At 41.2% G+C, this 24421-nt stretch overlaps 1 protein-coding gene across 1 annotated transcript; it reads left to right on the top strand.

Annotated features, from left to right (window-relative positions):
- The first annotated feature begins 224 nt into the window (after nucleotides 1-224).
- On the top strand, nucleotides 225-24065 carry DHRS3 (dehydrogenase/reductase 3). The gene is made up of 6 exons (XM_073656746.1): nucleotides 225-767; nucleotides 18996-19139; nucleotides 20247-20366; nucleotides 21030-21268; nucleotides 21888-22013; nucleotides 23037-24065. The coding sequence occupies exons 1-6, from the start codon at nucleotides 531-533 to the stop codon at nucleotides 23119-23121; spliced, it is 951 nt and encodes a 316-aa protein (XP_073512847.1). The 5' UTR covers nucleotides 225-530; the 3' UTR covers nucleotides 23122-24065.
- The last annotated feature ends 356 nt before the right edge of the window (nucleotides 24066-24421 follow it).

The following is a 24421-nucleotide window of genomic DNA, read 5'->3' as shown; positions in this document are numbered from 1 at the left end:
AAGTTTTTGGGGGTATAGCTAGACATGGTTATAGGGGCATCACTAGAGAGCAGTGACAGCCTATGCAGCTGGTGCACAGGTGATGCTCCAGGTGGTCTCTGCTCTTTCTTCGGGGGGCAATGCTCTGCTACAGCTGCACCTCACAGCACACAGGTCTGAGTCCCAGCAAGTCGTCTCATGCAGACAGCCCTGAGGGAGGGTGGAGAGCGGGGAGGAAGGAGTGTGTGTCTCCTGTGTTGTGCTCATGGGGGAGGGGACCAACTACAGGCAACAGCCGCTCTACAACAGTAGTGAGACATCCCCGACACTTTATCCGTCAATCAGGCTTAATGGGGTATAAAAGCCGCCTGCTCCAGCAGCCCCGTGTGAGCGAGCAGCGAGGACAGTGACCCGCGGCCGTGCCCGGCCAGCACAGGGCATCACACGGGGCACTGACTGCAGGATGAGCTGCCCGCCGGCTGCCACTGCTCTGTAGGCACCGCTGCTGGCACCGCGCTGGATGTGGCACTGGGGGCGACTCACACAAGTGGATGGTAAAGTTTGCACAGGACTGGCACGGAGGAGGCATCAGCATGGAGTGGAGGTGTCTGGGCAAGCTGCTGCTGCTGCCGGTGCAGATGGTCTTCTGTGTGATCAGAGCAGCAGTCTGCCTGGTAGTGCCCACCCGGCCCAGAGATCTGCGAGGGGACACTGTGCTCATCACCGGCGGGGGCAGGGGCATCGGCAGGCACTTAGCCAAGGAGTTCGCCAAGCAAGGGTCCAAGAAGGTAAGTGGTGCCCTCATACCACAATCTAGGCTGTGCCCACTTGTAATCAATGTTATGCCAATTCTTGCATGCCCATGCTGGCATAGGGAAGCCTGGCAAGGTTACCCCTCTAATGGTAGAGCAGCCTCAGTAACCCCCACAGAATGGCATTATTAGGGAGGCTGGCATGGCTGTACAGCACCCAGGCTGGCATATGTGGTGAATGCAAAATTGGCATGATCTGAATATTAACCCAGACTAGTATATTAATGCTTTCCCAGACTGGCATTGTCACAGCCTGCTACTAGGGCAGACAGTAACACATTCCCAGACTGGCATTATTTAGGCATGTGTCATATCAGTATATGACACCGGGGCATGCCTGGCATTGGATATAAAGTGGTCTCTACATAGAAGGCATGGCCACACTGGCATGGGTATTTAATTAGTTCTGGCATAATCTGCCCATAGCTAATACCCAGCAGAGTATAGGTGCGAGCTAAGTAGATATAATCCTGGTACATTATGGAGAAGCCTGGCACTACCAAGGGCACTATGCTCTGCGATACTGTGTGGGTTAAAAGGGCTGTTGACTAGTGACCAAAAAGTGGATGTGTATGTATATATATATATATATATATATATATATATATATATATATATATATATATATATATATATATATATATATATATATATATAATAATATTATTATTTTTTTATTTTTTTTTATTAAATACATATTTTTCATTAAACATATAATGAAAGAAATATGAATATATTTTATAATAAAATATATAATGACACATTATATATATTTAATAATATTTATTCTTTAAAATATTTTTTCTTTTTATCTCTAACCCTGCATTGGTCAGCTACGGCTGACTTTACCCCTGGTGTCATTTGCCTCCTAGCAGCACTTGACTTGCTTCTTTGTAGACTTTCTGATCCCTTGATTGTTGACTATTGCCACCCCCCCTCCCCCCCCCCCAAGCCAGGTACCAGACTGAGCAGACCTGTCTGGCAACTTATGGGTTATTTTGTTCTTGAGTGTTTTGTGTGTATACTTTGATAGTTGAAGAGGAGCCAAGACGGTCTGAGATCACTTGCACCTTCCTTGCCTGTCTTAAGTGGCGTCAAGGTTTGGGCAGGAGAGGTGGCTGCCGGCTGAGGTCATTTGGAAATGCCCCAAATTGCAGCGTCCGCAGGGCACATTACAGCTTGGCACTGAGTCAGGTTAAGTCCAGACCTTCTGGATGTGTTTGGTTTGCAGGTTGTTGCAAAAGGGACTGGGGACAAGGTCCACACTGAGGACATGGTGTGATCTCTAGACACAAATGTTAGGTTTCTACCTCCTGAGTAAACCTCTGGTTTGTTGCAGTCAGGTGGTTCAACCTCATGATCCGCTCCAGAAATAGATCTGGGCGGAACCTGACATCTTGGCAGAAGGGAGAACCCGCTATTTAAAAAGACACAACACTCTGTTGCCTCCTTCCATCATTCATTCATTCATTCATTCATTCATTCATTCATTCATTCATTGTGGTTTTCCTGTAGGGAAGACCTCCTGGTACAGGGCATTACTCTGTGCCCAGCAAACAGATAGGGCATGTATTCTAGATGCCATGCATGATGGGTATACAAAATAGGATATCTTTTATATGTCAGGGGAACATTTTGTAGGGTGTGAATGATAGCTGAACATCATAAACGAGTAATAAATACTCCTAGCCTTTAAAGGGTCTGAAAATGAAGATCAACTGTAAGTAGAACATTAATGAAACTTTAATGCCTGGCCTTAAAAGTCTTAGACCTTTTCTAAAGAGGGTTTGTCCAAAATTGGACACTTGTCTACAGGGTGAGTACAGTATTGCAGCTCAGCCTAGTTGAGTTTAACTGCTGGTCTGCAATACCATAGGCTCCTAGGAAAGACGCCATGCCTTTTCTAATTTTGGACTACCCCTTTAAATGTCCTTTCTTTGACACTGATCAGACTTCACTCATGGACCTTACAGCTGTTGAGTCCAGCACGTGCTCCTTTGGACTGCATGGTATTGTGCCATGGTGAATGTTGGCACTGTATACACACTGCATATTACTGCATTCTGGTATCTTGAAAAGCTGACAACGTTACAAAATAGTCTTCACTTGATCATAACCTCAATCAAGGACATAGCTGCATGCTGGGAGTTGTTGTTTTGCACACATTGATGATCCATAGCTTGGCGAGGACCCTAATGCCTTATTACACTTTGTGACCTTTAGGAGACCAAAACTCCTAGGGAGCCCTGACCTCATGGGTGGTGACACCATGTTGTAGTTGGGCCAAACGTTAGTAGCCAATACTCTAGATGCTTCCCAGGAGAAAAACTACAACTCCCAACAAGCTGATATTTTTATACAACTTTTTGATATGTAAAGAAATAGAGCTTCTCTTTCTAATGTGGAACTCCAAGGTCCAGATGACATGTAGGACTCCCACTGGGGGTGCACGGACTCTTGGGACCCAAAGCGTTTTTTGGAGCAGATTTAAAACTTTTTTCCTCTTTTTATTAAAAATGTGCAAACTGGAGTTTTTCACACACGCGTTTCTGGTCATACAGGCACTTGTAGATCGAGTATGACCTGAAACGCATAAAGTGAAGGATGCTAGTTTGCTTATTCTTTTAGCGGATTGTTAATAAAGAGGAAAGAGTGTTCACCTTTTACAACCTGTTAAGAGTAGTAACCGGCACATGTTGAGTGCGTGCCATATGGTTGTCATTCTTCTCCTGGACATCGTGAGCGGTGACTCGAGTGGTCGGTGCGCTGTGTTTATATCATGTCTGGTTTATGAGCTTCAGAAGCTACTTGTGAATGGCTTCTAATGTAACTACAATGTGAGCGCTCGGAGGACTGGCAGGAGTCCAGCTCTTGGCACTCTCTCTAGTTGAGACCTTCTGGTTGTAGGTGATGTCAGGATTTTGTTTGGTAATTTATGTAAAGATTTGCTTAGTTTGCAGCACATAGTATTCTTTAATATGTTATAATGTACCACAAGAAACTTCTTCCCTATCAATTCTCTTATATACCCTACTGGAGCCCCCTGCCATACCCCTGTGAATTTCCTAAATCATCATTTCTACTTGTACGTGGAGCATTTCTGATACTTTCTATGCTTGTATATTATGTGATTGCATGAATAACAATTGCCTAATTGTAGGTTTTCCATGGTCTATATAAGTGTTTTAAGACTCATCCATATAAGTGTCTAGAGCAGTTCCCCCAACTCCAGTCCTCAGAGAGCCATTAACAGATCATGTGCAAGAAGATGGAAGTCCTGCCCATGTTCCCCCTTGAAGACACATGTATTGTTATAATGCATTTGAATGTGATGTGTATAGTGACTTATGTTATTAGAGTGGTTTACTGCTCAGCAGCAGGGAACTGATAGGGACCGTTAGGGTTAATAGTTGGGACTAGCCCAGAGTGGGAGAGGCTGAAGTGAAGGGACAGACAGTTTCCTGTCCGGAAGTTAGATGAGGTCCAGCGTAGAAAAGAAGCAGGAGTAAAGAAAGGGAAAAGTGACAGGACAGAGTAGTGGACTGGAGATGGGTACTGGGACAGGACGCCTAGCAGTATGGCCAAAAGATCACCAGACAGATGTAATGGGCCAGGACTGAACAGGGAGCGTGAGACAGTGCCCCGAGCGGTAGTTCCAAGGCGTCAGCAAGCAAACAAGTTAAGTAACCGCCATAGTGGCAAACTAGCTCCCCTAAGGGAAGGGTGGACGTGTAACTGCGGGTTGAGGACTGGACTCTCACGTACTGTACTGTGCTGGGTTGTGGGGAAGGCAGAGGAACTTGGGAGAGGGGGGCAGAAAAAAGTAAGCCTGGAAGAGCTAGAGAGACCGTGTGTGAAGATGCTCCATGTTGTAAAGGAAACATTTGGCGTTATGCACCCGCTATCAATTGTACATAGTTCATACCAAGTTGATGTTCAGTAAAAGATTTTGTTGGCTGGCCTCCCTCATTGAACTTTACACCATATGGTCCTGATCAGCCAAAGTCCACGTAGATAAAGCCCAAACACCCAGGCAGGACCCACATATTTATGTAGCATGCCGGGGCGTGGAACGTGACTACCTCACCCAAGGCTATCGCCCAACACCACGTTACACTTGACGTAGTTGGCAGAATAGAGCAGAGCCGAAATCCCCGGGAGCCGGCATCAAACTCATCTGGAGGGCCCTTCAGAAAGTCAGCAGTTGTACCACGCCGCATCTGCTGACTAGTCAGATGTTAGGTCTGCTTCTGTTGCACAGTGGGCCCTATTTGACTTCCTGACAGGAAACTGTGTTGTTCACTTCACTTTATCCCCTCCCACTCTGGGCTAATCCCAACTATTAACCATAATGGTCCCTATTAACTTTCTGCTGCTGAGCAGACTACTTGTGTTATTATAAATAATGTCACTATACACCTCACACATTCAAATGCTTTATAACAATACACGTGTCTTCAAGTGGGAACATGGGCAGGACTTTCATTTTTACATGTTTTCAGGATTTCCTTAGTATTGCAAAGGAGATGGAATTATCACCTGGGCAATACTAAGGAAGTCCTGAAAACATGATCTGTTTTTGGCTCTTGAGGACTGGTGTTGGGGGAACAGTGATCTAGACTAAGTAAAATTGCCTTATCATGGAAGATAAACTGCTGTTCTCGATTCATGGGGCACCAACCCTTTGGGACTTGGAGATGCTTATTTGGTCCAACTCTGTCCACGTAAACGGTCATTACTTCCAGGTCTCGGTAAATAACTGTATTTCTGGTCTTGTGTTCTCTCTCGATGCTGAAAGAGGCCAGAAAGAAGATCTGGGGGAAGAGAGTTGGGGTTCACCAATACACAATGCTGGTAATGCAGACGACTGGCTTCTTTTTTGGAACCACTGAACTGGCCCCTCAACAAAAGAAGTTGAACTTCTCATTTTCTTCTTTGTGGGCCAAGGGAACACTACCCAAGAAGAGAAAAAAAAATTTCCCAGGTCAACTGGATGATCTATAACCCAAACTGATGGCCAAAAGATGCCAAACAATGCTGTAAATAAAGGACTGTTAAGTTGTTAATCTAGTGACATTCCCCCTCTGTCTTACAGAAGAGTGACTGAAACATGTTTTATGGACCAGCAAGCCTCTCATTTGACATGTAGAGAACTGCACTCCCAGGAACTTCACACTGGCATAAAGGGACATTGTTCAAGTCAACCGCATGTGGAGGCAATTATTTGAAACTTGGTTCTTGTGAAACCATTGAGATTTTCTTCCCTTGCTAAATGAATTGTAGCATAAGGCTTAAAGTGTTCTGTAGCCGTGGCACGTCGCTCTCTTGTCTCCGGTACCGAGTGTCATTTCTAACTGCGCCTCTATGAGGGTTTGGGGAACGGAACGTGTGAAAGCTAACCTGTCATCCTCGTAAATGTACTTTTCTCAGTGAGTTGTGAACAGTCTGTCTTCACAGCCACAAAGTTATTTTAAGCTGGTGAACACATGGCGCCTGCCCCCACGTTGAAGGATTTTGTATGAACTAAAGAATAAAGTCCTCCTTAAACTGGGATTATAAAGAAAAATGCTAAAAGTCTACGACACTTGACATTCCGATTAAACCAACAAGTTGACTCGGTGGTTAAGCCTTGTTGACTTATTGCATTGACATCTTGGGTGTGAATCCAACAAAGTCAAAATCTACATGGAGTTGTGATTTTTGTGCAGTGTTTGATTCCTTTTACTCTGGTTTCTCACACTCCAAAAATATACTGATGGGTCTATTAGTCCCTGAGAATTTGTGCCCTCCTGATTCTGCTGGACAGTGTTTTGTCACCTCCTAAAAGGGTTAATCTCTTCTTCCATCTTCAGGAGCACACTGCTCTTTTGACTTCCAGCTTGCTGGTGTGTTCCTCATGATTGACAGCATGGCTACACCTCAGCTCTGCTCTTTCTGGGAGCAGAGGTCGCTTTGCCTTTGCAATGAAGCTGACTGATCCAGAGATATAGCTAGCTTCAGTGCTGCACTTACAAGCTCTTTGCTGTACAGCTTGTATGTGCTGCACTACTTTCTTATGAAACCTGCTACTGCAGAGGTGGCCGGTGACCTAGGCAAGGAGCAGTACACAGTACAAATAAAAATTATTCCGTTCTTGAGAATTGAGAGGAATTGTAATAAGGGGTAAATTGCAAAAACAAGCATTGTGCAATTTTACCAATTTCAGACGTTGTAAAGACCCCTTGCATTTTCTCTGTTCACATTGTGTTTTGAATTTTCCACTTGAGACCTACTGTGTATTAGAAGGATTTCCCAATGTAAATGTCTGACAGAAGTCTTTTAATTCCATTCTATAGACCTACAGTAAAATGTCGCCTATTGCTTCCCACTCACCCATTCTAATCTATGGGTGCATGAAAAACATTGGACTGCACTCGCTTGACATCTGATTGCAGTCTGATTTCCACCCGCTGACACAATGGAGAAGATGGAGAATCTTGTTCTCCATACCTTTGCTATGATTCTCTCATCCGAGAAAATCAGATAATACTATGCTGACCGTTGGACCAAACTCTGATCACCATGTCGTTGGCATAATCAAACAAATTCTCTTTGAGAGAATCCAACGGTAGTGAGACCCTTACCTTAATTTGAACATGGTTTATGATATATATATATATATATATATATATATATATATATATATATATATATATATATATATATATATATATATATATATATATATATATATATATATATATATATATATATATATGTCATTGATATGCCAATATTTGCTCATCTCCCGTGGTTGAAAATATCCACCCACAAAAGTTTAAAACCGAGGGTAAGAGACGCAACCAAGATACCAGGAGGTCATTCTCCATGACAGTGACTATGTGCCAGCACCTGTGGATCAGTTTCCCACCCTCCTCTTTTGAAACTTTTGGTGAGAGATGTGTCCGAACTCTTATCTGGAGGTAGACTTCAGAAGCTACCAAAGATATATTGAAGATATAGTTAATCCTCTTCCACCATTATAAAAGAGTACTCTTCTTGCTCCAGTATGAAAACCTAGAAATCTTTAATTCTATTATGTCGTCTACAAAACGCACAAGTGTTAAAACTAAAAAGTGTTGACCACATTATGCAGCCAGTTGATGTTGGCCTATCTCTAGTTTAGAGTCTTGTCAATGAAAGTGTTCTCTAGAAAGTGTAGAGAAACCAGTCTGTGATCAAGGGCAACTAGCAGAACCCAACTGTTAATATGAATGGAGACTTCCCTAAGAAACGAAAGGATTGTCAAGAAGAAATTTTTAATTGAGTTTGACTCCCAACCACAGTTATTTCCATCGGAATTGTATCATTAGACAGAATTTAACCCCCTCCATACACATTAAACTGAACGATCATGTCGCCAACCGCCATCTCGTCCGTCTCTCCCATGCACAGGAGCATTTGCTCTGCCAAGCGCTCTTGTGTTCTCGATGAGAAAGTCGCCGACTGACAACTGTTGACAGCTTATTTCTGGGAGAACAAAGTGTTCGGCAGTCCAAGATCAGGCCTGCCCAATGAAGACCTTCTCTCCCCCCAACGATAAGTTAGCGGTGCCCCCATACACAATAGTGTTGGCCGAACATGTCGATATCGGCGGGAGCTGCTAACATAAGTGTAATGTGTATGCGGGGATTTAGAGTGGGGAGTCTTCCAAAATAGGAGTCATTTCCCCAACATATGTTATTGGCGCCTGTCTGTTTTGTATGGTTTTCTGTTTACCCCTATGAAAATTGTTATATGTCTTGATACAGCACCACATTATTGAGATATTGTCCCCTAGAAGAAAATTAGCACTAAATAAAATAAGACCCCACTGATTTGTCAGCCCCGGTATTCATTTGCCGGCATGTGTAGATATTCTAGCGACTTAGAACTCAGAATTTACATAGCGCTATGACACAGTTGCAAGATGCCTTATAAACTTTTTTTCAAATTCACTTTTAAAAACCAAAAAATACGCTGTAAACCTCTCTTCGTTCTTGGATCCAATTCCGGTTTTGGCAGAAAAGAAAACCCCCTAGGTCAACAAAGGTGGAGGAGCCATGACCTGAGAATTGAGTTTCTTGGAAATCGGTAGAGTTCCAGACCCTGTAGTTCTCCACATCTAACATTTTTTTTGCCTTTTTTTTAGGACCGCATATCATTAGTGTATGGTATTTGACAAACGCAAACACCCCCTGGTTTACAGTTTCTACCCTTCGCTTCCTCCAACACTATTTTCTTCCTCTGGTCATCGATAATTGTTACTGACGTAACGTTTCATGAACGTTCCCCTTGAGGCCTTGAAGTTGTTGCACATTTTCCTAACTTCCTTTCTTGTCCTTGTTGCTCCTATTATACGGCAAATGGTCGGAGAATTGCAAATAATTGTCCTCAATTTAAGATAACGAGGATGGGATGCGTTTCCCCCACCACCACCCTCTACCGTCTACAGGAGAAGAATATTCATTTCTGTGAAAGATTTAAGACGTTCACTTTTGACTATGATCCAGTAGACTGCAATTCATTCTGCCCAGGACAGAAGCTTCCAGCTCTCCAGTGATTTATGGATCCTATTGATTTTTTTTCACAGTACATTGAGTTTGAATTATCAAGTGCTGAAGCTAGGCAATTTGTCTATAAAAATACCATTATGGATATTAGTCATGAAATGGCTTTCTAAATGCCAGTGGGTGAGATAAGAACGAGCGAACTGTGCCGGACAGCGCTGGCTTACATCTACGTGGATTTGTGACCTTGGTTTTCTTTTAGCTTGAAGTCAGATTATGTTCCGTAATTTGCTATTTTAATTAGTATTTTGCTTCAATTATAACCTTTGATTGGCCTTCTACACCGAGACCCCCGTAACATCAAGATTGTTTCTCCACTTTTCTGGAGTAACTTGTATCTTTTTTTATTTTTGTGGTTTTAGCATTTGCATCTTCTCTGTAAATTGTGCACCACTTTTTTTTAGAAAAAAAGTCTTTTAAGATATATAGATATATACACTATTTTTTTTTTTACATTTTCCTTATGCTTATGAAAATGTTTTAGATAAATTTTTGCCAAATTTTTGGGGGGTGTATCTCACTCCTATTCCTACCTGGAAAAAGGTTTCTGGCAGAGTCTTTAAAATTTGCGCATTTTAAGACCAAACTTTCTAAAGGATTTGCAACTTTTTGCACTACAAAGTCACAAAAAAAAAAGTTATACACTCTGCTCTTTATTTTTGTTTATGTAACTGGGTGTGCGTCTAAGTAGACGGACCAAAGAGAGGAGCATTCTTTTATAGGACTTGTATTGCTAAAGTCACATTTTTTTTTATACTTTCAGCTATTTTTTTTTGTAACTGGTTGTACAAGTTTAAAAAAAATAAAATAAAAAATGGCTGTCGTCTTCCAAAACAGTGACAAGCCTACCCATGCATTATATCTGGTATTGCAGCTTATCTCCATTCAAGTGATTAGTGCTGAGTTGCAGCTCAGCACATACGGACTGGTGATGTGGTTTCTGAAAGAAGGTAGCCATGTCTTTAAAATCTTGGCCAACTCCTTCTAGGTTAGCCTAAGAAAAGTTGGCTAAACTCGTCAATTTCTGAAATTAAATGACTTAATGTGGATGGATTTGGGGGAGGGTTCTAGCATTTCTCCATTAAGACAAGTTGGCGGGAAATAAGCTACTGCCAGAGAGTTTGCAGCAGCCCATTCCCCTCTCACCATTGATGTAAACCTGCATGCACCGTTGAGCTGAACATGCATGTTTATCTTGTAATGGCTGTTGGGCCTTTCATCGGTCTCATTTTAGTTATGAGCTAGGCCGATGCAGCTCTTACATAGGTTTGAGGGCTGTTTTGCAATTTGGGAAAACCAGAATATATGGGGACCCTGCTGAGGTGGGAGTTTCACCCCTTAATTTTTTTAAAAACTAGTTTTGAAAAGCGTTTCATTCTATTTTTATTTTGAAGCCTACACCTTTTCAGATGCTAATTTCTTTCTGTTTGGCCTGTAAGAACACAGGAGTTTTGCTTCCATTGTACAAACGTCAGTGGGTGGGTGACTTGCTTTCAGTACAGCAAAGAAAGGCTGGAATAGGTAATCAAGAATCCATAGTAATGGCCTCTCGGCAATACACCCCGCAGTTTTGCCTTAGACTTTTTGTAAATGGGTCATTGTTATTGGATATGAACTCCTCAGATTGGTTTCTGGAAGACTTTAGCCTTCAGTTTACAGTAAAATTAACCCCACTGACTTCTATTGTTTCTAGGTGGGTTTTCTCAAGTAAAAAGTCAAAATATATTGGATGATACATTAAGTAACACAATGTATACCTGGAATTTGTCATCCCGTTGGTTTTACTATGTGCACATGTGGCCAGTTTTTGTGCCTTAACTTTTAAAAGGTGAAGTAATCACCCAGGCGCTCTCGGTTCAAAGGACTTCAAAAGCTTCGAGGATTTTGTTAGGCCAGTGAGACCCAAAGATTACTCTTATCTTATTTGAAGAGTTGACTGACTGTTTTATAAAAGAGGCCTTGAACTCTAACAAGCTTTGATGTTGTCTCATCTGTCTTTTATACAGATCCCCTGTCTCCATGTGTTATAACCTCCTTGGAGTATTGAACCATTGACCATTTGGGAAGGGTATTGTGTAAACTGACCAGACCATACAACATACAGCCATGAAATGTAAATTGTTGTCTATGATTCCAGTTTAGGTGAATTGAGCCTAAAATCACCACACACAATAGAAGATGACCGTTCAACACCCCACCACCCCCTCCCGGTCTTTCCCAAGTCCTAGTAGACAAAGTTCGGCTCAGCCAAACATGCCTGTGTTTTCTATAAAATCACCACTGCTGGACTCCGGATTTTGTCTGCAGCTTGTCTTCTGGAAAACAAGGGGATCGGGTGATTGAAATCTGCCATGCTGGATCCCACTCTCCACCAAAATCATCTGTTGGGGAGCCCCAATGTGCATTAGGCTGTTGACTGATCGTACCAATATCTGCGGATTAGGCCAAATTTTGTTTAATGCGAATGGGGGCCTTAAGCACATGAATGCAATGTGTAACTAGCCATGGACCATTCCATTTTAGTTGCATTTCCAGACCTTCACCCAACAGCTACTGCCTGAGTGGAACCTAGATTGGGCAGGATTGGATTTCCTTCATTATGCCTCTGAAGATGAGCGGCATCTTCAATGTTTACTCCCTATTAAAATGACCATGATTGGATGAAGCCTGGAATGTGGCCAATAAGCCATCAGATAATACAGAATCCAAAATCTGTTTAGTGCATACAACAATGTATGAATGCTAAGTTTAGGTCACGTTGGACTTTAACCCTTATTCATTGGCATATGACTTACTAAATTGTTGAGTAACTTGCGTTAAGCGCTTTTTTGTTTTTCTTAATCTTATAACTGAAGGGATCTTGTACATCCTTGACTACAATTTTTGTTGCTGGCATCGCCAAGAGTCCAAGCTTAAGGAGTTTCTGCCATTACATTCACTGTTCTACCATGCCAACTGGCAATTTTAAGGTACAGAAACTCCAATTTGCCTCCAAGGACATCTGGGAAATAGATCAGTACTAGCCCGTTGCCTATGACCTCAGAAGGTTAGCAGAACCCAAACAGTGTAATATTGCTAAATGACATAACAGAAGATATGAAAAGCCTCCATAATGTGATCTTTGAGCTAAGTCCTTCGATGTTAAAATAATACACAATAAGCTTCTTTTGCTTTTGGAGCTGTTGGTATGAAGAGATGTTGAAAGCTTCTAGCTGTAGGCCACAATTTGTACAGTGCTCATTCTATCATTTGTGTAATCGAATTCTGTAGAGCGATTCCAGGAATGATTATTCCAGTTCTCTAGAGTCTAAACGAAGCCCTCTCAAATTAGAGGCAATCTTGATTTCCCAAGAGAAAGATGAAAGGAACAGCTCATGGCTGGGTCTAATTATTTAGTGCCTGGGTTTATTAATCACAGATTACATTTTATATTCTGGTGATAAAGGGATTTAGACGACCTCTTTTTATGAATGTGTTCTCCATTTTTACATGTAGTATGTAATTTTAAGAAGTAGCCGTCTTGGTTTCTAAACTTGGATTTCTTCGTTTTCCAGAAAAAAACACAATATTTTGCTTCTGTTATATATATGTTTGTTCACCTTCTCTGATGATCTACAATAAATGTGTATGATATATTTGTAGTTCTATCATCCCTTCTTAATATAGTCTAAAATTTAGGACCTAATTTCTTAGTTATTGAAATTTTAGATGCCATTTTCATGGCAACTTGGGTAACTGAAAGAGTTTCACCTATGAAGATGAGGTCTAAGTAAGTGGTGGGAAGCGTTGACTTCCCTTGGTTATCTATTTTGGCTACTTAAAAGTGAATGACTATTTAACAACTTATTTTTGGCTCCTGAGAAACCTAATTGTACACGTTACATGATCCCTTTTGGAATTCTGAAATGGCATGGATAGGTCACAGGGGAAAGAGAAGATGCAACCTAAGGACCTATCCTTCGCCTATATGGACCATTCCTAGAGCTTCCAGTATTAATTTTACAATGTTTGGGGGGGGGGGGGGGGGATGGGAAGGTTGATCAGCTGTCCCTAGTAACTTTTTTTTCTCTTTTCCAGCCCACAGCTTGGCTGACTTCATGTATCTTCTTTATTTGCATCCTTTCCTTCCTAACACCCAGCGGCCACTTTTCAGGAACTCAGTGTGTCGTTCCCACTAGTTTTTATGACTTCCCAAAAAACATCCTGTGTCAAATACCCATGTGCGCAAGACAGATGAAATGATGAGACTATAAAAGTGCAGGAGCATCAAAGGCTTAGTCTCCATTGTCCTCACATTTTTTTTTTTTTTGTGAAACTCTTGTGGTTTGGTTAGTGACACTTTAGCCCTTCGTGAGTGTGCGTATAGCAGGAGAGAGAGTTGGCACCTTCTCATTTACAGCCCAGGGTTCATCGGCGGGTCAGCCAACTCTTAATGACATCACTACACTTGTTTACCACTCTCGGAGGAAGTGCAGCAATGATGGGCTCCAGTACTTCGCAATGACTATGCCTGTTCCAGCTCTGCCAGACAGTGCATAGACAAGACAGCGACACCAGATCTCCTACAGTCAATGGTTGGCACCAGCCCGACTCGCCCAGCCTCATAATTGGCAATTTTGTACTGACGTCTTCCATTTCTCATTTTCTTTTATTGTATATTATTTGACTGCAGTTTTTATATGGATTTACAGTAAACGAGCACTAACAAAGCCCATCTGGAACCCTCACCCCCCACAAATATTGCAGATATCGTTTGTCTTCTTCAGGATTCTGTAAAAGGAAAAACAATGGACTGAAGATTGGCATAAGAAATAATGCACTAGACATTTGGGTAATGGGCTGTGGCGTAACTAGAGGACCTGATGCAAAATTTGGATCTGGACCCCCAAATGTCAGAATATGGGCTTGTAGCATTCTAGATCCCATAAAGACATGCCCCCATAATATAATAATGTCCTAGGTTCTATATTTAATATTGTCCTCCATCCTGGGTGCCTTCCAGTAACAATGCTGCCGCCCAGTCATTGTATAATGACCTCCATCGTGTGTCCCATGCGCCACAATACACTGTATCTGAATGTGTATGAGGACTCATATCCAGGTGAAATAGGTGATGGCGTCTTCTCCTGCACAGGCCCGGTCGCAACCTTGATCGTTACGCCCCTGGTAATGGGCATATTCTAAAAATGATGTCTACCATTGTGCAGCATTGGGTCCCAAGATGGAAACCATCTACAAGGAGTTTGTATGTTCTCCCCGTGTTTACGAGGGTTTCCTCCATGTTCTCCTTTTTCATCCCATTCTCCAAAGACATACTGATGGGGGTTAACAATCTTATTTCCCTATGGGGACAGTGATGATTGCAACTGTAGTACACTGCAGAATATAATGGTGCCTACGGTATAGAAGTAAAATAAATAAATGAATTGGACGCGTCAAGATTGTGCTGTCAGGAATTATGACTACACCTTCCTCTGCAATAATTTTTTTATTTGATCCTCCTAGTTTCTAACATTGTTCCATATTTTTTTTTTAGTATTGCAATTTCTGTGAATAATAAATCTACTCCCCTAGAGGTGAAAATGCAATATTAAACCTGAGTTTCCCAATGCGGGACTAGCCCCATCAGACAACTGGTGGATGCAGCTTTACCTCTCCATGTGCTTCAGTTTTGCAGGATAAGTTTTTAAGACCTGTGCTGCTGTAGGGAGGCTGCACTTTCAATGACCCTAACCCGGTGTTAATAGGATTGCAAAAATTGACTCCTACTTGACCTTTTTTTGCAAACAACCTACCCAGCCCTGCCTTGTTTTAATAATTCTACAAAAGAATGGGAATGTGAGGCCTAATCTACAGTTGTGCATATTCAGGATTGGTCAGAGGCGGCCTTGTCCCCTCCACAATACTGGATTTGGATAACAATGGCCGAGAGTGATTTGTTTTTAGTTTAAAACTAATTGTAAAGTGTTAGCAGATTAGCGGTCGTTAGCATTAAACCTTTGCATTTGCCTCTTTGTGAAAAGTTTACTGAACCCTTTATTGGTCTATTCACATAACCATGATGGAAATGCATTTATCTATCTAAAAGTTACACTTTGCATTACAGGAGACTAAAGGCCGCCTATAACGTTGTTTTATTGTTCTTGTGGAACACTTTTTGTCCTTTACTGTAAATGAGTGTTAAATCTTTGATATATAAAAAAAAAAAAAAGCTTGAACAGCAAAAAAGTCCTTCCCAAACTTTCGCACATTGATGGCTGAGGATAAAGCTGGCCACAGACATCTCTTCCGACTCCTGCTGGACTTGCGGAAAGAGAATAACGTTTGACGGGTTCATCTAATGTATATGGGTCCTTTTTTAAAAATGGCTAGTCAATGCTAAAGTTCTAGGCCGTATATGGGGGGGCACAGACCAACTGAGTTGTCGACCGATATGGATGGTGCATGTCCAATTTCGGATTGCTGATCGCTTTGTTCTCTTGGAGAACAGCTGCCGGCAGAGATGTCTTGACAGTTTTCTCGTAGAGAACACTGGCGCTCAGCCGAGTAAACGCTCTTGTGTATGGAAGGGTCGGCTGAGATAGCTGTTGGTTGAATGGTCGGACAAAGCATCGACAGCTATCTGAATGTTAAGACAGACATACACATTTTTAGCCAATGGATATATTATGTTCTATGATCTGTAATTCCCCAATATTCGACCTCTGCATGGAGCAATAAGGACGTCTGTGGTCTGCTCAGTATCAAAGTTTAGCACATTACAGACCCCTCTCTCCGTGCTAAATTACGGTTTTCCATTCCGAACTCTTATTTTCCTAAAACTGTAGACTGGATAGACCGGATAAGATAAAATAGTTTCCTACTTTAACAAGCTTCCTGTACTTGACACTCAGACGGAAGCAGGAGATGACTTGTAGACCAGACAAAACATGGGTGTCCGCTGAGCTGCTTACTAGGAGGTAAAATCTATTTGTGAAGCTAACATGGCTAGATTGTACAATGTTTGCACAAGTTTAAAGAAACTTTTATACGTAAAAAAAAAAGTGGCAAAATTCTTGATGGATAACCCTTCCATCCACCAATATGTCCGGATACTGGTGGTATCACCATTTGACTATTGTGAATCTCCTTTGTTCTTTTGCATGTTCTGGACACCCGTTGACTAATATTGGTCTTTTTTTGGCAGAAGGGCCTTTGGGTCTCACAGATACCAGTACCCCTAATACAATTAGTACCTCTGCATCCCCTCTGCCTTTGACTCTCACTAATTTTAGCAGTGAAAAACCTTGTGACAGATCTTGAGATGGAATCATCCTTCATCTATAAGATTGTTTTGTTTTTTTTCTCCCTTACCAGTATTATTGTACATTTCCAAAATTGTCCTAATTCATCCTGTTTTTCTGACTGTGTGACTCCTCCTCTCCCAATAGGTCTACCCGGAGAAATTCAATTCGACTACATATAATTCTTCATAAATGCCTTCTCTGATGACCCCATGTACAAGATGTTACGATAAAATGGGGTTTTCACTATTCACCGTTATATAAAATGTTCCCAAATCAGTAATCCTATAAAGCATCAGTATTGTCCAGCGTAATTTGTGCTTCTTAAAAGATGTGGTGGGGAGGGGACCTTAGGATGGGGGGGATAGTTTCAGGTGGCCAGTAGGATCGTTTCCATTTACTCAGGTCCGATTATCTGGTGGCTTACATTGTCCTTTTTGGAATAATACTTGCACATTCCACCTGCCTTGAAGGCTGTCGGCCCCCTGGGGTCAGTGAGAGGTAACATCAAGACAGAATACTTTTTCAGGGCAGTCAAGGCTCTACAGGGATTTGCCGCCTCACCGGGCTGCTGCCCTACACAATTTTCTGGTCCGTAATTATTTGAAAGAAGAGTGTGTCTCGTTCAGTAGGGAGGTAATCAAAGAGAATAGTGTCTGGAACCTGTCCAGGAGAGGGGAAAATATCTGTTCATGAACTTTTCCAAAGTGTGCAAAACTTTTTTTTTTATTTTTTAATGTATTTCCAGTAAAATCACATTTCCTGTCAACTGTAATGAAATCTTTATTACCTAACGAGCCTGTTCTGTAGGTGACCGGCGTATTGTTAATTTTCATGAGGTCATCCACCGCGGTGGTGTAAACCGAAAAAAGTCTTTGTTCCTTTTTAATCCTGGAGCAATACAGACCGTGAACTTTTGCCCTATATGTTAGAAAACATCTGGTAGTTATAATGAAGACATGGTGACCTTCATGTATTGCATGAATGAGGCGGATATGATCAGATTCGGGAAGGCGGAGGGGGCAATTTGTGCTGATTGAGTGTTTAGACACGTGGATTTATTTTTCGGTCATTTTATGAGAAGTGAAGGGCATGTGAACTTTATTGGCCTTCTAGCTCCAAATTGTAGGTAAGGTGCCCATTTTAAAGAGGGGTTATACAGGATTAGAAAAGCATGGCGGCTTTCTATCAGCCTGTCCGTGGGTTGTATCTTGGTATCGAAAAGAATGAGACTGGCAACTCTTCACCCAACCTGTGGCACTGTGTTTTCTGGAAGCAAGCAGAATTTTTGCTGAATTTGACTAGAGATTACAGATAGAAGAGTATAGGTGTAATGGGGTGATAATAAGGTTTATTGGATATTGTTTATTCTTTATCGGTGGATCTTCTGTATCTGCTTTGTGCATTGTTTTACTATTCCAATTACTAAGCATTCTCTGTAGAACCTGCATGCAATACATTGTCTACTCAGGCCATCCCTTCTATCCATCCCTTGTTTTTATGGCCACAATAAGGCAGTAATATACCCACATGTCTGAAGGATATCATCAGAAATTTACATAGTCACAGTAAACAGACTTTGATCATGGTGCACTTTGATCCTAGACAAAAGCAAAGTCCAACTCAACATGGAGCAATTTGGCCATTACTTTATGGGGCCACTAACTTCCATCACTTCTTGCATCCTGCTGTCCTGGAACAATCCACACATTGATCTGACCACCCTTCTCGTAGACCAGTGGTCTCCAAATTGCGGCTTCCCCAAATATTGCAAAATCCGAGCAACTATTGACTTACAGTTTCAAGACCACCTTATAAGGAGATGATACATTTTCATTCAAGTATGAAATATCTGAGTGATGAAGAGAGGGCTATGAGAATAACATGAATAGCCTTCCTCTTCTGATAACTACTTCCCTTTTGGCCAAGGTGAATGTGCTTATTAATAATAATGTCTGCTATTGGAAAGATCCAGATTCCCTCCCTCGCACCACTGGTTATCTTGCTACTAGGACCCTGAGCTGTCAGCTGTGATCAGCTTATTTTTGAGGGTTTCCTTCAAATTGTGAAAAAGTTGGCATTGCAGTTATTTCTAGAAAAATAGTTGGTGGAATCATGGAATTCTCCATAGTTACTCTATATCTATAGTATAGTATAGGAAAAAACTGCATGTCCCAAAGCCATAAACACCCAAGAACGGCATCTTTTAAAAGCACTACTGAAGGGAATCTGAGATACAGTCCTTCATTTTAGTGAAGTCTCTGGACTTGATTGTGATACAATTCTGGATATATACATTGTTTTATTTTTATTTATTTTTTTTATCTTTGCAGATAATTTTATGGGGAAGAACTGAAAAATGCCTCAAGGAAACTGCTGAAGAAATTAAGCAGATGGGGACTGAATGCCATTATTTCATTTGCGATGTTGGCAACAGAGAAGAAGTCTACCAGCAAGCAAAAGCAGTCAGGGAAAAGGTAAGACCTAGAGATGAACAAATAAATTTAGCAGAATTTAATTCTACTCAAATTTCACAAATTTGCATTTGCCAAATTTTTTTTTTTTTGTAATTCACTTTCGCGCTGATTCAGCAAAGTATCAGAAGTCATTTCTCTACACCTTTTTAAAAGGCCATCAAAATGTTAAGGATTTTTTTCTTTATATTCATCTCTCGGGCCCATCTGCTCCTCACCACCACCTCTCCAGTCTCACGTTGACTTTCCTGGGGCTCTCATGGTGGACTTTGGCTTCCGGGTTTGATTAGGCCTGGGAGCGATTTGTGCATACACTCATGAGGTCATGGTGCACATTTGACACCATGGCCTTTGGCGTGCGCTTGCTCAGAACCATCCAAAACTTCAGGACCCAACGTGAGAGGCCTGGGAAATTTGACACGAGTGGCAGCAATGTGAAGATGCGTTGAAAAGCTGGTCAGTATAAGGATTTCTTTTATTTTTTTTAACATATTACTTTTATTATGCTCTGTGGTTTGCAGAGACCTCAATAAGGGGCATTAAATTCGGAAAATAATTTCCTGGAAAATACCTTGCAAATTTTGAATTTTGCCAAATCTGCTCACTTTTAGTAAGACCCAAGAATGCATCTACCACGGAGGTGGCCCATCCAGCTACTAGGGGTCCAGCTTCAGTTCTTTCTGATTTCCGTCTTACATGGAGAGAGAAACTGCACAGAGAGGTGGTCTTTACAGATCGTGCTATGGGGGCAGTATCAAACCACTCCAGAATGAGGCAGTTTCTAACTTGGTTTGACCTTTTCTATATAGGTCGCAGCCATGGCCACTGTGCATACAGGGGCGGCTCTGAATGGAATATTATCTACTGATCTACATTATTGATAGATCACTAAGGGCATAACTATAGTAAGGTTCACAAAAGGTTACATAGACCCATATATTAAAGATCTGTGATGGTTGGGGGCCCTATTGGAGATTTTGCACTGGAGCCCACGAGCTTCAAGTTTGACCACTGTATAATACTCTTCCCAGTGTATTTAACTCTGTCTATCCCATACAATGATCTATTCTATTGATATGTATTTTGTACACCTTTTTTATATTTTTTCAGGTTGGCGATGTCACCATTTTAGTAAATAATGCTGCAGTGGTTCACGGGAAGAGCCTAATGGACAGCGATGACGATGCTCTTCTTAAGTCCCAACACATAAACACATTAGGACAGTTTTGGGTGAGTTATTTTTCCATCATCTCTATTACAAACCTTACCGAATTATTACACCTATCCCCATAAAGGTTGTCCATTTCAGTATTGGAGTGCTTTTTTAGTATTACTCTCATAGTCAGATCCCTGTGCCAGTAAATACTCAGATATAAAGGAGTTTGAAGCCTGGAAAAGATGGAGGGGTGGGAAGAAGGATCAGTGTATACTTGTGTTCAAGTTTGTTACCTTTAGCCTTAAAAAAATGGCTTACAATGGACGCAACTTTGTCTATTCCTGCAGTAGGAGGAACACTGTAAAGTGTGCAGATCAAGAGAACAAATTTCTTTCAATGCTCCACCAATTTAAAAATTGGTTTACATCCATCACCAAAAAAAAAAAGTTCACTTTCCAGCAGTTGCATCAAGATCCTTGCACAGTTTTGCACCCAACGGAAATTGAGCAACATTAAGACATGTATCCAAAACACCATGATCCCAACCATTCACCTTGGATGAACATGGGGCTCTACTGATTTATGTCTGTCTGTTTCTGTAGAATAGTGCCGCGTCCGGGTTTTGTACCTATAATATAACCAGTTCACAAATTTTGACCCATCTGAAACGTTGCCTGCAATATCTGTGCCCATTGTGTATAACCTGCTCTTACACTGATGGTTTTGTCTTGTTGCAGACTACTAAGGCTTTTCTGCCACGTATGTTGGAATTGCAGAATGGACACATTGTCTGTATAAACTCTGTTCTGGCCTTATCGGCAATCCCGGGTGCCATTGACTACTGCACTTCTAAAGCCTCCTCCTTTGCCTTTATGGAAAGCCTGACCTTGGGACTTCTAGACTGCCCGGGAGTCAACGCCACAACAGTATTACCCTTTCATACAAACACCGAGATGTTTCAAGGCATGAGAGTCAGGTTTGTGCAGATTACATATTGTATCTAGTTCGGTGGCCACCATGGAAGTGATGAAGCCACTAAAGTGTTCTCCTTGGCTTTAGGAGCAGCTGACACATTGATCAAATGAGATGAGTTAATTTACTTTTCTGTGTGCCCATTGGTCACTTCTTAGCATCCTATAGGAATTGCTGAGCTGTAGTGGAGTAATAACCTTTAATACAAATAAATGGTTAAATTACAAATGTAACCTTGCTACATCATCAATGCCTTTTCTTGGAGATTCCGAACCAAGGATGTATTGATTCTGTTCCTGACAAGAGATACAATGATACTTAAGACCCAACTTCTTAGATGGGACCTCATCTAAAACAATCCTCATGAGTCAGTGCCCCGTGTGCACTTACCAGCCTCCAATGCATGAGCTCTGTTCATTCCTTTGATTTGGGGCACAGGGTGGACACCCAATAAATGTCAATATGGAAAGTGTGACAGCTGAACACCCCCCCCCCCCCCCAAAAAAAAAATGCCCATGTCGAATAGCCGAGAAGATCTAGAGGACATCACCAGGAAGGTTCTTAATGTGTCTTGTAATATGAAATTAAATAGTCTCCCTTTTGTTTTTGTTTTTTATTTCCAGGTTTCCCAATTTATTTCCTCCTTTAAAGCCAGAAACTGTAGCAAAGAGGACGGTGGAAGCTGTGCAGAAGAATCACGCCTTGTTACTGCTCCCCTGGACCATGCACCTTCTTGTCATCTTAAAAAGGTAAGGAGACCACTCATCTCGTATGAAGATCATGATGGGATCTCCAAGGGTTTAGTAGAATAGGCAATGTCTACAAATTCCATCACATGTAAATTGGGGCTTAAAAGCAAAAAATCTGGACTACTCAGTCATGTGTTATGTCTCCGTTTTACCATCATAATTTCGCTGTCAAGAGCCACTGCACTAACTGGAGGGCAGCAGCTGCTTTGAATGCCATAAAGTCGATTGCCAGCTGCGGAATGAGTTCACTAAGAAACCTTCAGTGAGTTCGTACTTAATGGAATCTTCCAACTTCTAAGTTCCTCTTCCACAAGAATATTGACAGATGATATTGCAGTTCATCCATCTCCCAGCCAATTCAGGTTAACTCTTGTAGCTTTATTTAGAACATAAACTCCAATTTTATATATCTGCCAGTAAATTAAATTGGGGTGTCCTACATGACGCTGCAAGTTTTAACCTAAGCGGGACGAACTACATGAATATTTGTTCACCCTAGATCCATGTCCCCCTGGCCATAAGGTAGGAAAAAACGGAGTATGGTGATCTGGACCTTGTTGCATAAAGGTTGAGTTGAACTTTGTTCTCATAAATTTGACTGAGAAGATGGAAGACCTAAACTAAAAGTGTTCCACTCTCCCATCAGATTGAGCTCACTGTCAGATTCTCATTTCACTCATTCTGCAGCCAGCAATAGATGGTTCAACATTTTTAATTCAAATTGCAAAAATGATTAAACAAAACAAGTTTTCATGTCTTTTAACCTAATTTTTGATGGATCCTTTATCCTCTTTCTTCTATTACCATGCCTCTTCCTGTTTTCATCCCCGCAACTGCATTTTCTTAAGTTCTTGCAAAGGCGTCTTTCATCATGGTGTATTGTCGTCTTCCTGTCAGCAGTAAGACCAGTAGCATTTCCTTCCCCTTTTGTAGACCTGAAACCACAGGTAGCTTCAGTTTCCCCGTCCTTTCTTCTCCTCCAGACCCAGACATGATACACTGTTTATCTTGTGTTTTCTGCAGCATTCTTCCCCAGTCAGCACTTGAAGAAATCCACAGGTTTTCTGGATCTTACACTTGCATGAACACTTTCAAAGGGAGAACATAGATCCAGCTGAAGAATAAAGGAATAGTGACTGCAGCGGAAACGGAGACCCTTCCCCATTAACCATCCAGCCCATGGTTGTAACGTATTGGTTCTTCGGATCTACAAAGGCTTTTAAAGCAACATTGATCTTCCAGATCATAGACATTGCGGTACGGCCTGTGTTCAGGCCCCGCTATTGCTGAACTGTAAAGAATCTGGAGGTTGAAGGCTGATTTTTGTTTTTTATTTTATAGAATTTTATGATTAAGTCGGCCGTCAGTGTAACTATTACACATCTGTTTTAATGTTTTACTTGGATTATTCTACTGGTCACTTGTAATCTTGTCTTGACTAAAGTCCTGAGAACATGAGCCCTATTATTTTTCCAATTTTTTATTTTTTTTTGTGTGTGTCTTAGGGGGTATAAAAAAATAAAAAACAAATTATAAAAGAAAAAAAAAATATTTCATGTTGCAGAAATTTCTCCTACTAAAGTCCCATTCATCTGAATAGGATTATTTTCGTGGAAAGTACAAGCCTTATTCATATGAAAAGAAAGTCGCTGAACTTTCTGCAACAAACTTGCTGTGTAAATATGTCCACTTGGGTGTTTTTTTTTATTTGTTGTTTTTCTTTCCTCTAGGCTAAATCTGTGTTCCCTTTTTAAGTTTTTTTTTTTTTTTTTTATCTATATTTTCTTTAAAATATTTTTAGGTGTTTTATTCCCCTTCTGGTCTGTATTTTTAGGTCCCCTTTTTTTTAGTATTTTTTTTTTTTCTTTTTTAGTCACTCAAAGCAATCTGTAATTCACATTACAATCAAGCAGTGTTTTTTTTTTTAAATAACTAAACTTCATGAGGTTTAATATCTTGGGGAGAGTCATTTTAAGGGCTTGAAGAAAAAAAAAATCAGGTTATGTACAGTTTTGTTTTGTTCTATTTAAAAAATAAAAATGGCAAGAAGGAGCCTTTTATCCGTGCTTTGACTTTTATGTAGACCTAATCCAAAACCTCAAAAAAAACGATCAATTGTCTCAATTGATCACCAAGCTATGAAAAAAAATGGTTGGGCTAGCTTCACACGACCGCATTTTATGGTTTGTGGATGTACCGTGATTTCCGGACCATCCTTGATTCTTCTCGCACAAGCTAGCGGCCTCCATTGAAGTTCAAGAATAAAGAATACTAGGATGAGCAAATCTACAGTGTTCCATCCAGATGAGGAATATTGATAGGTCGGGTTAAAAAAAAAAAGTGATCTCTATTGTTCTATCCAGCAATAGATGTATACATATGCACAGATCCCTCCGAACAGTGTCAGA

This window comes from Phyllobates terribilis, unplaced genomic scaffold (genome assembly GCF_046119375.1).
Source record: "Phyllobates terribilis strain yellow unplaced genomic scaffold, ASM4611937v1 Scaffold_12__6_contigs__length_324123572, whole genome shotgun sequence".
NCBI classification, from domain to species: domain Eukaryota; kingdom Metazoa; phylum Chordata; class Amphibia; order Anura; family Dendrobatidae; genus Phyllobates; species Phyllobates terribilis.
The sequence above is the reverse complement of the archived record's forward strand: the minus strand, read 5'-3'. Positions and strand labels throughout refer to the sequence as shown.

What these genes read in the sequence shown, in the direction of transcription:
- DHRS3 (XM_073656746.1), top strand. Translation starts at nt 531, where the DNA reads ATGGTAAAGTTTGCACAGGACTGGCACGGAGGAGGCATCAGCATGGAG. An exon ending in CAAAAGCAGTCAGGGAAAAG is followed by an intron (nt 19,140 to 20,246) that starts GTAAGACCTAGA and finishes ATATTTTTTCAG; the next exon opens with GTTGGCGATGTCACCATTTT. An exon ending in ACACATTAGGACAGTTTTGG is followed by an intron (nt 20,367 to 21,029) that starts GTGAGTTATTTT and finishes GTCTTGTTGCAG; the next exon opens with ACTACTAAGGCTTTTCTGCC.